This window comes from Cynara cardunculus (genome assembly GCF_001531365.2).
Source record: "Cynara cardunculus var. scolymus isolate 2C chromosome LG 2, CcrdV1, whole genome shotgun sequence".
NCBI classification, from domain to species: domain Eukaryota; kingdom Viridiplantae; phylum Streptophyta; class Magnoliopsida; order Asterales; family Asteraceae; genus Cynara; species Cynara cardunculus.
In genome coordinates, this window is record NC_037529.1 from 7425513 (window position 1) to 7439234 (window position 13722).

Here is a 13722-nt window from a genome sequence, read left to right on the forward strand (position 1 = left end):
TATATATATATATATATATATATATATATATATATATATATATATTAGTTGTATGGTAGCAAGATGAGTAAATAAAAGTCATTATATTGGATCAATCGGTTTTTATTATATTTTGTAATCCAAAACCTACTTATACAAGTTAGATGTTGATTTTTTTTTTTTTTTTTGCAATTGTACATCCAATTATTTTTAATTGATAATTGGTGATTAGATGATTATGCACGCCTTTAAACTTTGGCAGCACATTGAAATAATAATAAGAGAATCGTCTAGGAGATATCACGAATAACAAGTAAAATTCAGTTCAATGGCCTAACTACCGTAACCATCTTCTTATGCTCCATATCAAGCTTCATATCCAACATAAACAATTTTAAATCACACACTCCATAAGAAAAATCTTGTCTTGAGTTTAAAAACGTTATAATAACCACCATAATTTACTGATGCAGATGGAACATCAAGATCACCAAGTTCCGATTTCTGGAGCAGAGCACCATCTCCTGGAGCTGGAGATGCCAAAATCCTCTGGAGGAACAAATGTTGCATCTAAGCTGCCATGCGACCATTGTTGTTCTTTCTCCAAGCAAGAACAAAGTGTTATGGATATCGAACAACGGTCAAAATCTACAGCCAAGCTCTGTGGACTCGTGATCTTTTATCTAATTGTTATGGCAGTGGAAATCGTTGGCGGTTTAAAAGCCAATAGTCTAGCAGTTCTTGCTGATGCAGCCCATTTACTCACTGACATTGGTGGATTCTCGATCTCTCTGTTCACTATCTGGGCTTCAGGTTGGAATGCGACTCCACATCAATCTTTTGGATTCGGTCGAGTAGAAGTTTTGGGGGCCTTTTTATCTTTACAATTAGTATGGATGATCTCTGGGTACTTGATCTTTGAAGCAATTGAAAGACTCCTCCATAAACATTCACAAGTGAATGGTGGACTAATGTTTGCCATTGCAGCATTTGGTTTTGTAATCAACTTCATCATGGTCATATGGCTTGGTCATGGTCATAGTCATAGTCATAGTCATAGTCATGAGCATGGACATGGGCATTCTCATGATACATGCCATGAGAAACCTCATCATGATGATATAAATGAAGAAGAGGGTAGAAGTTTGGTTGTTATAACTTCTAAGGCCAAGAGTAGGACAATGAACATAAACATTCAAGGCGCCTACTTGCATGTAATGGCAGATATGATTCAATCAGTCGGGGTGATGATCGCTGGATTGGTGATATGGGTGAAACCCGAATGGTTGATGGTCGATTTGGTTTGTACTCTGATATTCTCTGTTCTAGCTCTAGCTACAACTCTACAGATGTTAAGAAACATATTTTCTATAGTGATGGAGAGTACACCAAGCGAAATCGATGTTGTTTGCTTGAAAACCGATCTAAATAGCATCAAGGGAGTGCATGATGTTCATGATCTGCATGTATGGGCAATAACACAAGGGAAAATTGTGTTGGCTTGTCATATAATAATTGAGCCAAGTGTAGACTCGAATGAAATACTTCACAAAGTTAAAAATTTATGTAAAGGTTCATATGGAATCCATCATATAACAGTGCAGATTGAACAAGATTGAATATTGATGGTGGAATGGAAACTTATTGCAGTATTTGTAGCAAGAACTTTGCTCTAAATCTTCTTAATCGAAGTATTGAATCTCTCTGTTTTTAATAAAGAAGCTTAAAATAAAGAATGCAGGAATCGAACAATACCTAAACATGAGTGAATCGTTATCAAATCCTTCTTTCAACTCAAGTTGAACAACAACACTTTGTGTTCACAGATGTATTATCAACAGTAATGGTGGTTTCCTTCCCATGGTTCTTCTGCTGCCAATGCTTTCTTGCTAATGATATGATAAATCTCCGTCAAAACAGTTTGAAATGTTTTCTCGATGTTATGTGATTCGAGTGCTGATGTTTCAAGAAACGAAAGCCCTTCTTTTTCAGCCAAAGACTGGCATCTTCTTCAACCACTACTCTGAGATGGCTAAGATCGGACTTGTTTCCAGTCATCATGACAACAATGTTGTAGTCGGCATGGTATCTCAGCTGAAGCACCCATATCTGGACGTGATCAAAGGTTGGTCTTTTGGTTATGCCGTACACAAGAAGGGCACCAACTGCACCTCGATAATAAGCATCGGTATCTCTCCTGCCCTGCAGTGTCCCAAATTTGAGCCTTTATTGTTTTTTCCTCAACCTGCATTCAACTCATTGGCGAAATGTTACTTAGAAGATGCATCAGTTCATAACATTACATTGAAATGGTATTGTGTTGCATTCAGTCCACTTTTATCAGCTGTAAGTATCATGCATACATCATGACATAAATTCAAAGGGTCAAATACTAATAGCACAACCATCATACTCATTATCCCCTATAAGAATTGCAAAACCTTTCTGTTTCAAATGATCCCACAGGTTTGTGTAAATGTTGGAACTTAACTCAGATTACTTAGGGTGTGTTTGGTAGGCGAGACAAAACAATACAAAATCTTGTTATTACACGTTTGCCGCAACATTTGAATGGGAAAAACAGAAGCTCATTGGCACAAAAATTGTATTATTTTGTCTCACTAAAATAAGCTCACTCTCACCCGACTCGTTAGTGTACCAAATGCACTATAGATATCCTATCGAACCCTATATTTGTAATTTTCCTAGAGAAAATCAGCCACACGCCAATGACGGGCCACAAAAGTTTCACCTTCTTGATTGCGGTCTCCTGACTCTTCAGAAAATATTTAGTTATCTATGTTAGCTTGTGTTGACAAGATTTTCTTATTCTTGTTGTGACTTTTTTTTTACGTTTGCAAATAGTCAAAAAGATTTATGGGCCTAGCCAAACAGTAAACATACATGAGAAAGTGGGAGTACCATATTAGCATATGTTATTAGCAAACATCATAGAGACAATGACAATAAAGCCAAAACAAGTGGGAAAAACGGCTATGCACAAACTGTTCATATTGATATTGAACAACTACATGTATGATTCGAGTTGTTGCTGGAAATTTGTGAAGTGACACAAACTATTTTGAATTTTATATTTGCTAGCCTAATAAACTAAGAAGCCGTTTACCAAACGTTTGCTGGTTGTCACTTACCTTATCGAGTGATTACGACAAGGATCGACAATCCTACTTGATAAGAGGCATAAGAAGGATTGAAAAAATCTTACCCGGTAAGTGAGGGAAAAGACTTTTACCCAGTAAGCGCTTATCGGGTAAAAAGCTCTTATCGACAATCCATTATGATGGCCAAGAATGTTAACCAATAAGGTAAGAGTGGGTAGTGACTCTTGCTAGTAAGCACTTGGTAAACAACCCTAATTGTATGAGGTCAACACTCAAAAAATGAACAGCTACTGAATACGGAGCATGATTTCAACTTTAGTTGGCGTACAACTTTGCCCAAATGTTGCTATAGAACAGTTGCAGCAGGTAGGATGATCCTTCTCTTATCTATTTACTATAGAGTTTTCTTCTTATAATAGGTGTAGTCCTTCTCTGTTGAATGTACCATTTTAAAATCTTATCAAAAGATCATGGACTACTAAACCACATATGCCATGTTTGATTTTTTTTTTCCTCTTATTTTCTACGATTCTTAATTGTATTATTATCCATTCTAACTGCATGATGAATTAGAATTCAAAGGGTTGCCAATGTAGATACAGCTGATGGGATCTTACCAAACAACTTTCTTGTGTTCCATCTCCAAGTCCCAATTCTAACAATACTTCATTCCAAGTACTTTGCCAATGGTAGCCTAAAGAACTAATGTTGAAAATTTCTTCACTCTACTCTTACAACTCCAGGGAACATATGCAATAGGCTGCTTACCATATTAGCTGCTGGAAAAAAATCTGATTCGAATTGAAACCTGTTGATTATTTCATAGAACCAACTTTTACAAGAATACTAATAAGTCGGTTATTAACACTAAGTGCATTTTTTCTTCAAAAAAACTTCAATAGGGTTCAAGAATCACATAATCAACGCCTAGAATTGACTGTGGATTCACCACGTCGATACCATGTTCTATTTTTTCATCATGATTGTGTTTGTGATTGCATATCTAACATTATCAACATATATTCAATAATAGCAACTTAAACTTCAAATGCGTGACATTGGAAGATAATAATCAGCGAAGACAATTGAAGGAACAAATAGATCTGCTACAGAAGAACACAAGCCCGAAACAAGATCACAATGTGTTTATGCCCAAAGCAAAATCAATAGAAAATGAAGAAATTAAAACCTGGAGACTTCTTGTAGCAAATTCAACGCCAATGGTGGTTTGGACTCCAAAAAGAACTCATTCCTCGTAAACCTAGACAAAATGTTGGTTTTCCCCACATTAAAGTCCCCAATCAACACAATCTTGAGTAAATAACCATAGTCGTGATCTACCTTAGTAGCCATTCGTCATATATCCTTCCCTCACAAACCTAAAAACACACATACAAATTCAAAATACTTTTAGATCAGTATGGAGACATATATCTAGCCAGATCCAAAACAAACCACTATTCTTATTCGATTTCGAACAAAATCCACAAGTTAAATCAAACTGGCTGTAACTAGTAATGGAACATGCATAACATTCGGGGTATAAAAAATCTTACCATAGTGAATAGATCGGGAAGAAATCAGAAATGTGGATGAACCAGTTTGCAAAAATTTCGAAAAATGGGGTTGGAAACGGCCGACAGTCAATAGCAAGTCTATCAAAACTATGCTAGTCCAGCCACATATAAATGTTATCCCCTTCATATATATTTATAATTACCAAATTAAATAATAATTGATAGTGATTTTAATGTCATCAAATAATTTTAGTATAATTGTCATCTACGAGAGACACGAGTAGCCAGAGTTCTATTTAGGGGGCTTCAGGTTCTCAAATTTAAATCGCCTGATCAAGTTATTCAAATGAATTTCGTCCCTATGCTTCTTTTGATATCTTTTCAAGTCCTTCATATGGTATATTTATTGTGGATTTGTTCTTTGCAGTATTCAATTTGTTTTAGTCATGATTTTCGTGATAAACGTCCTCGCTAACTCCGTCAAATCAATGATTATTTTAGTAATTTTTTTCCCTATTCTTTTCTCTTTTTTCTATAAAAAGTAAAAAACAATATATATATATATATATATATATATATAATGATAAATAAAATATTATTTTATAATTTAATTTGTTTAAATTAAAAAATTAATTATTCAAAATATGATTTATTTTCAACACCTATTACTAAAATTATTGGATCATGTAAGGAGATGAATCCAACACATGCCCATAGTTACTAGGGATGGTGAGTTGCCCCGATCCGTGGGGAACCCGCTTCACCGATCTGAACAGGAACGGGGATTCCTCACTAAAACGGGTCCCAGGGCCGGGAATCCTCGGTAGACACAAATCAGGACGGGGGATGTTACTCAAACCGGGGACGGGGCCGGGGATCCCAGATAGAATAAAAATAAAAGATACTATTTACAGGGTTTGACCGGGGATTGAATGGGGATGGCTAGAGATTTGATCGGGGACGGTATAATAATCCCCGTACCCGCCGGAGACCGGAGCTAGGACCGGGAATTACAAAACCCGCCTCATCCCCGCCCCATTGTCATGCCCTAATAGTTTTCTTTGGCACTCACAAAGTCCAAAAACAAACACTATATCAAGCTCAAAAAAGCTTATTTTGTACATGCTCACCCTCTTTTCTATAATTTTGTTTATAATATCCACAAGTTATAAATTAATGCAACCAATGGTTTGTGTTTTTTTTTTTCTACAATGAATGTAGTATTTTTTATATATTTGTTTTATTTTTGAAAGGGCAAAATTAATAAGAATTAAGTAAAGTTTGTCTCAAGGCCCGTTCATTAACTGTTCACCAAATAAGTATTTATTAAGCGTCGATTACCTTACTTGATGAATGATGATCATGGTAATTACCGAGAATCTTACCCGATAAGAGGCATACAATAACCAAGGTTCTTACCCGTGACAAGTGAAGGAGAAGATTCTTATCATGATTAGCGCTTATTGGATAAAAGACGCTTAAAAATAATTCATTTTGATGGCCGATAAAGTTGTCCAACAAGGTAAGCGAGGGTAAGATTCTTATGGTAAACGTTTACCCAGTAAGCATTCGATAAACGGTCAATTAGTTTTTTTTTTTTATCTAGGTGATGTTTGTTTTTTAAAAGGTGTTGAAGTCTGAAGTTTGATTTCACTTATGATTTATAAGAGATGGTCTTGAAGTCTGAAATCTAGATCAGTAAGATTGTTTGTTTTTACGTCTGAAGTCTGAAATCTGAATCGGTCAAACTAGTGCAAAAAAAATATAAAAAGATAAATTGTTTTTTACAAAAGTATAAATGATAAATAGTTTTTGCTAACAAATGTCTTCCAACCCCCAAAATATGAACCATTTGACAGAGGGCGGGTTAGGATTAAGAGATACGTTTACCACTTAAAAACAAACACTCTTAATATCCAAACGTCTGAACAAATCAAACTTCAGAGGTATTAAGAGATAATTTTGAAAAAACAAACAGACCCTTGGTGTAAAACCTAAGCCCTTCACTTGTATCTCGAAATGAAATCTTCATTCTTTTTTTCACTTTCTTGGGTATATATATATATATGTGTATATATATATATATATATATATCCCTCCCTCCTGTAAAACCTAAGCCCTTCACTTGTATCTCGAAATGAAATCTTCATTCTTTTTTTCACTTTCTTGGGCTTCTCCGATCACCGGCAGATCCGATGGTGGAGCAACCTCCACCGCCCCTGACCTCTTCTTCAGCAGCACAACTACTCCCAGGAACGGGACTCCATCTAAGGGTTTTGATTATGATCTTGTCATTATTGGAGCTGGTGTTGGAATCGTGCTTCCCTGGAACAATTTTGGATTTAATCAATTTTGGAATTGCCCWTGTTGATTGCTCTTTCCAGTGTTCCTGTTATGCCCCTTCTTTGTTTGGAGATTTTGGTTTTAACATACAAGGGTTAAAATGGTAATTTATTGTCATTCAGATAACAGTTACCAAACAACATTATTTCATTCAGCACTTAACTATTCGGACCCTCTTAACCATTCTGACATCTTAGCTATTCTGCACTAAATCATTCAGCAACTGCCAAACAGCCCCTTAATGTCATCAGATGTTTCAATATCGTCATGCTACTAATCAAAATAGGTACAAAATAATAAAAAATTAAACCTTCTATTTTCATATTTATAATATAATTGTGTATTTTGGTCATGCAATTATTGGTATATATAAAGGGATGGAATAGTAAAGATGGTTTGGTTTCTTTTCCTTTATGGCTTGTCAAATGTGGTGACGTATTATTTTATTCAAATAACTATTTTTTTATTAATTTGGATATCTAATCCGTTATGCAAGCCGACTAATCCCAAAATGACCATCTGTTTTGCGTGTAGTCTGGAGTCACCGCATTTGAACCCCCCGTAATCACAAGAGAATTTTTATTTCTCCTTTAATTTGAACCTGAGACCTTCAGACACTTTTGACCCTTAAAAAGTCAAACTCAAACCACATTTAGGAGTGTTTGGGATTGTTTATTTAAAACAACTTATGTTTTTTTTTGTAAAAATGTTTATTAACTTATGTAGTATCAAACCAAAGTTGAATAAAACAGGGTTAAAATTGTAAACTGATAATAAGCAGTTTTTCATAAGTAAGAAATGATTAACTTTTCAAAAACAGCTTATTACCGGTTTGGCACCGGTATAAGCAGGTTTTTTTTCTTATCCAAACAATAGAAAACAGCTTATCACCAGTGTCAGACTGAAAAAAGTTAAAAAACAGCTTTTATAAGCAATCCCAAACAACCCCTTAAACTAATTTTTTTATTATAATCTATTTCATCAAAACAATCATCTATCATTAAAAATAACACATATATTCACTAAGATTAGAGTTTTTACTCAAGTTTTGAGTTATGTAATGATAAGAAATAGTTGATTATATCTTATAACTATAAAAAGTTGTTTGATATTCCGATCAAAAACTTTATTTTATTAAAAGGATTAAATCCTTTACCTATAATTGATTTCTTCTGTGTAATACTAATCGATAGGGCCTCATTGGTAAGTGCTACAAGATCTCGTGCATTGGAACCCATGGTTATGGGCCCGTGATATTTATCAGCTACAATGATTTCTTATGTATAAAATATCAATTATAACCGTCTTAAAAAAAATATGTATGAATAATAATGAACGAGGTTATATGTGGTATATGATATTTTCGATATTTTAAATGAATTTGCTTTCTTTTAAATGCGTATTTTCCATTTGGCATTTTATGAATGTTCTCGGTTTTGAAACTTATACATATAAATTGTATATACAAGGGTACATGATTACGCATAGTCATGACCAGTGGAAATACAATTTATTATCCTGATACTACTTAAATGAATTTATCTAACTCATTAATTATGACCTTGAAGCTGCATCAGATATATATATATATATATATATATATATATATATATATATATATATATATAGAAACAACGTTTTGAATCAAACTACAAACCAGATGTATTTGATCGGAATTCGACATACCCATTTATACTCAACAAAACCCGATTTATTTGATCTCGTAACATTCAATGTTTCTTACTTTTGTAAGTTTTACTAAAGCCAGTTAATTACTGTTTACTAGATAAAACTAACACTTTTTATTAAACTTAAAGCCATAGTTGTTGATTAATGTATTTTATTCAACTTAGGGGCTGTTTACTAAACACTTACCTTGTAAGTGCTTACCGGTAAAGTTTAACATTATCATTTAGTTACCGGGTAGGATTTTAGTCCATCAAAATAGTATCGTATGCAATAATTTATCTGGTAAGTACTTACCATGGTAAGAGTCGTCGTCTTCACTTACCGGGTAAGACTCTTGGTCCTTATCTTGCCCTTACCGGATAAGATTCTTAATCGTTACCATATTCATCAAATAAGATAATGTGACTAGGTGTTCACTTACCCGAGTCAGTGTTTGGTAAACGGTTCCTTAAACTCAAAGCCAGAATTTCTAAAACTTGGTTGATTATTATTGTTGATTCATTTATTATACATTCTTTCTGGTTCCAACTTCACATATTCCATCATGATGTTAAACCCACCTAGCCCAACAAAATCCAACAGTGGCAGATTCATGATTTTTGTCGAACGGGTGCACTCTTAAGGTAGAAAAAAGGGTCACAAGGTAGTCCAATGTGTTTTTAGCTTAATTCCGCTGTTTCGAGCAATTTTTCAGTTTTTTGGTTGATTTTGAATGAATATTTTAACTTTTTCGTTTGATGTCCCTTGTATTTTTCTAATATATCAGAACACACATCAAAGTATAGCGAATGTATCTTTCATACCGAAAAACTTTCTACTTGCAAAAACTGACTGAACGAGCGTCCTGCAACCCAACTTAACACATACTGATTAGGTTGTACATGTTTAGCTTTTTTTAACTGCACTGGCCAATTAGATCGAATTGTCTGATATCGTCTAAACCAGTCAATCCAACCCATATAAAAAAATATTATAATTAAAAAAAAAATGATTGTAACGATTAGTCCCATTTTTCGCTACGTCATTGACTGTCTATTTTTCCTATCTATTGTTGGTGATTTTGTCACCAATGTTATTTAAGTGTAATAGATTGACTTAGCTGCTGATCGATGGAGGTTTTATTGAACTGTTTGGTGGTTGATAACTGCTTTGGCAATTATAACCGAACTACAGTTTTATTGATCAGATATATGCTGTAATTTGGGTGCTGTTCATATATAACAAAAACACATTCTCTGTTTTCATTTTTTTTCTGAGTTTTATCCGATTGAAGATTTCGATAGCACCATCGAAATATTTCGATCTGAAAGTGTTTACACGACTCTCAGATATACTGTGATCCTTAAATTTTTTCTAACATCTATTACCATTTTAAAACGTAACGTTATATGTCGCATGGGGTTGGTGGTGATGACGTTGTTAGGGTAAGAAAAAGTCATATTAAGTTTGGTGTTGAAATAAATAACTCCATAATCTAAATAAAATATAAATGGAATTAGTCTATAAAACATTATTTATGATACTGTAACATCATAAGTTAACTATTTTATTCATATTTAGATTCCCGGTTTTAAAACGTGTCTGATAGAGGATGTATTTGTGTTCCGTATAAGGCAACATTTGTTCCCTCCCTAATTGATGTAGCATCTTACAGTCCACCCCCTTGGGGGCCCCGCATCCTCGTTGACACAAAATCTGGTTTCTGCATCTGATATCATCTGCAACATCTCAGACTAATCGTAGCATATATTGTCCGCTTTAATTATAACTAGAAGGGTACTCGCGCAATGCAGCGAGATAAATCTTCATTTTAATGTTTAGTTTTTATTATTTGTCTTTATCGATATAATACGATTTTATGTGGTTTTGAGAAAGCGGTAATGTTTTTATTTTTTAATGAAATATAAATTTGAAGATAACATAAAAATTTGAAAAAAAAACGATATTTGCATCAAATTAACTATTTAATAGACTTCGTTTTTTTGGTATAATTTCTTTAATTCAATTTTTTATCATAATTTAATTTAGATTTAATAACAAAGTAATTTATTTTTGGTTTAATAATATATATTTTTATAAAAATAATAATTAAACATTCTGTTTGATTATCTTAATTATAGTTTGGATTTTATATATTTAAAATGAATGTTTATCATATATTTGATTATGTTTATTTGCAGTTAGTTACACGAATTTAAAATGAAGCTTTAAGAAGTTGTACTTACGCAAAATTACTTGTAATCTTGAATTTTAAGTAATATGCATCAATAAACAGTACTTCATGCATAAAAAAACGGTTTTTAAGAGTTTTTGTCAAATGTTTTATAATATAATATATATTAGACTTACGATTTTACTATGCGTTTTATAGAGGAGATATCTAGTCCCTTATAATGCAATTTTTGTTCTCCTTTCTAACCAATGTGAGATCTTACTGATGTGCATAAATAAATGAAATTTCAGAGAAAATTAAAATTTGTATTGAAATTTTGGTTTTGATTAAAATATTGTATATGGATTTCGCGAATAAGAGAAAAGAACACGTATTAGTTAAGGAAGCATATTTGAAAGGAAATCACATAATAACGTATTGAATGAGTCGATGACACCAAATTGGGACGCTTAGTAAGTGACAAAAGTTTGGCTTAGAGAAACTGTCACGTAATGATCGTTTCATCTTGCCGGACCAATTGGATTGAATCGATCTTATGAACACTAACAATATGACTGTAAAACTATACGAATTTTTGTGGTTTGATACATTTGTATGGTAATGAGCTAATGCATCGTTGTGCGTACTTACTGGTTTTAGTATCATTAATTTTTTAACATGAAATATGACGGAAAATAGTATTTTATCTTCGAAAGGCATTTTTAACAACTTGAAAAAGAAATTTGAAACAACAAAAAATATAATATGATTTTCTCGACCATATATATAAAAAGATAGCTAATGCGTTCCACTTATTGAACAGGGTTCTATGGTCGGTCCGTGACCCCTGGATAGAGGCTTTTGAGACACCATCAAAAGATCTTTTTATTTTATCGTGACATGTGATTTACTTATCTACTTAGAGGACATAAATAAACTTATGATCTTGGTATAAGAATAATTAATAGCTTATCTTGACAATATTCATTCATACCATTTATCTAATAGTATCACAATTACCGGTCAGAATAAGATCTCTTAAAAAGTCAGGTTCAAACCTTACAAACGATGAAAAATGTGTCATATATAATAAATATTATATCATTCATAATTATAAATAAAAAATAAAAAAAAACCGTCTCAGTGAACACAATCTATGTTTTCTAAGAGATAATATTACGAGTATTGAAAAAGAGGAAATTAAAAGGATAAAATATTAAAAATAAGTATATAAAGGTTTTCTAGCGTTTATATAAGAATTTTCATAATCATATTTTAAATTTTATATAAAAGTAGACGATAATGTACATGTACATGTACATATGCACTTGGTACAAACGCCTAATGCAAAAATAAACACTGCCCCACCGATATTACATGTGTACACTTGGGCATTTACGCCCTTCCCCAATAATTAAGTGCAAGTAAATGAAGTTGATTGTCATATACTCAATAAGTCAATATCTAATGTAGATGTATATGTCCACTATTGACAAAATATATATATATATATATATATATATATATGGGAGCGTTCAAATAAAAACCACATAATTTGTATAAACCGTGAAAACCACATTCAACTAATCAAAATTTTCATCTTGTTCATTTTTTTGTAATTATGAGGGGTTGATTAACCATTTTTATTGTGTAGGGTGTTAATCATGGATATTATCATCTTCATTATTCTAATTTTAGAGAAATACATGAAACAGTTTCATTAAAATTTCATTAAATATTATATGAAACAATTTCATAACCATATATGAAACAAATTTATCAAAAAAAAGTTTTATATGAAACAATTTCACAAGATTAAACAATTTCATGAAAATTTTTCATAAGATTAAACAATGAAATCGACGTATGATGGTGGTTTGTATGGTTTGTACAAATGAGGGTGATTTTCATTTGATTGCTCCTATATATATATATATATATATATATATATATATATATATATATATGATTGGGTTCATGTGAAACAAGACTGTTTTTTTGAGTCACTTGAAACAAGTTTTTTACACTTGAAACTTCACAACAAAATGTTGTGAAGGTAAAAAAATCCGAACATTTACAACAAAAACACTATGAAGGTTACCTTCACAATCTTTTGCTATGAAGCTTCAAGTTTAAAAACTTGTCTTACGTGTTTCACGAAAACAATCTTGTCTTACATATGATCCCAACTTTCTCTCTCTCTCTCTCTCTCTCTCTCTCTCTCTCTCTCTATATATATATATATATATATAGTTTGAGGGTTGAGTTCTAGTGAGAACTTTTTTACTATGAAAATCCTCTCACAACAGTTGATCGAGTCCATACCATCTTTATCAGGCAATGCAAATCATGTGAGGTGTTTTTGAAGGGAGGGGCAATCTGGTCTTTTGGTGATTCAATCTAGGTATATTAACGTACCTTAACATCGAAACTATCATGCAGGGCCGGTCCAATGTTTTTGGATACCCTGGGCGAATAGTAAAAAATATGCCCTTACCTCCAAAAAACAAAGAACACATTGGTTCGTTTAGATACTATCATATATGCTCAAAACTTGCAAGCTAATCAGCAGCCGTCTCCTATATAGGTATGCCTCGATAAATAGAAATCGTTGAAGGATTATAACATTTTACTTACTACAACAAAGTGGATTTTCAAAACAAAATTACTTCTACAAAACTTGTGTTAATGCCAATTTGATGTTTCTAATGAAATCTTATTTTGTGATGAAAGCCTTTGCGTTTTCTATATGTGGATCAACCTATTTGATGGAACAACCAATCGTCCATTGATTAACCTCAACGACAATCAGAGTGGAAACATCATCGTGTAAATTATGAAAACTCTACTTCAGGGCCTGATCTTCATATCTGACATGTTCCCCTGCCCCAACAGAATCAGTGATTGCCTACTAAAAGTA

General features: G+C 32.8%; 1 protein-coding gene and 1 pseudogene across 1 annotated transcript in view; one reads left to right on the forward strand and one right to left on the reverse strand.

Annotated features, from left to right (window-relative positions):
- The window catches only part of LOC112507126 (metal tolerance protein B), a 3143-nt gene extending 1502 nt beyond the window's left edge, over nucleotides 1-1641 (forward strand). Inside the window, exon 2 of the mRNA XM_025111562.1 lies at nucleotides 453-1641. Coding sequence (XP_024967330.1) covers nucleotides 453-1598 — 1146 coding nt within the window. The 3' untranslated portion in view covers nucleotides 1599-1641. The remainder of the gene's footprint in view (nucleotides 1-452) is intronic.
- A 132-nt stretch (nucleotides 1642-1773) lies between these two features.
- On the reverse strand, nucleotides 1774-4454 carry LOC112507700 (annotated as a pseudogene).
- Between the last annotated feature and the right edge of the window lie 9268 nt (nucleotides 4455-13722).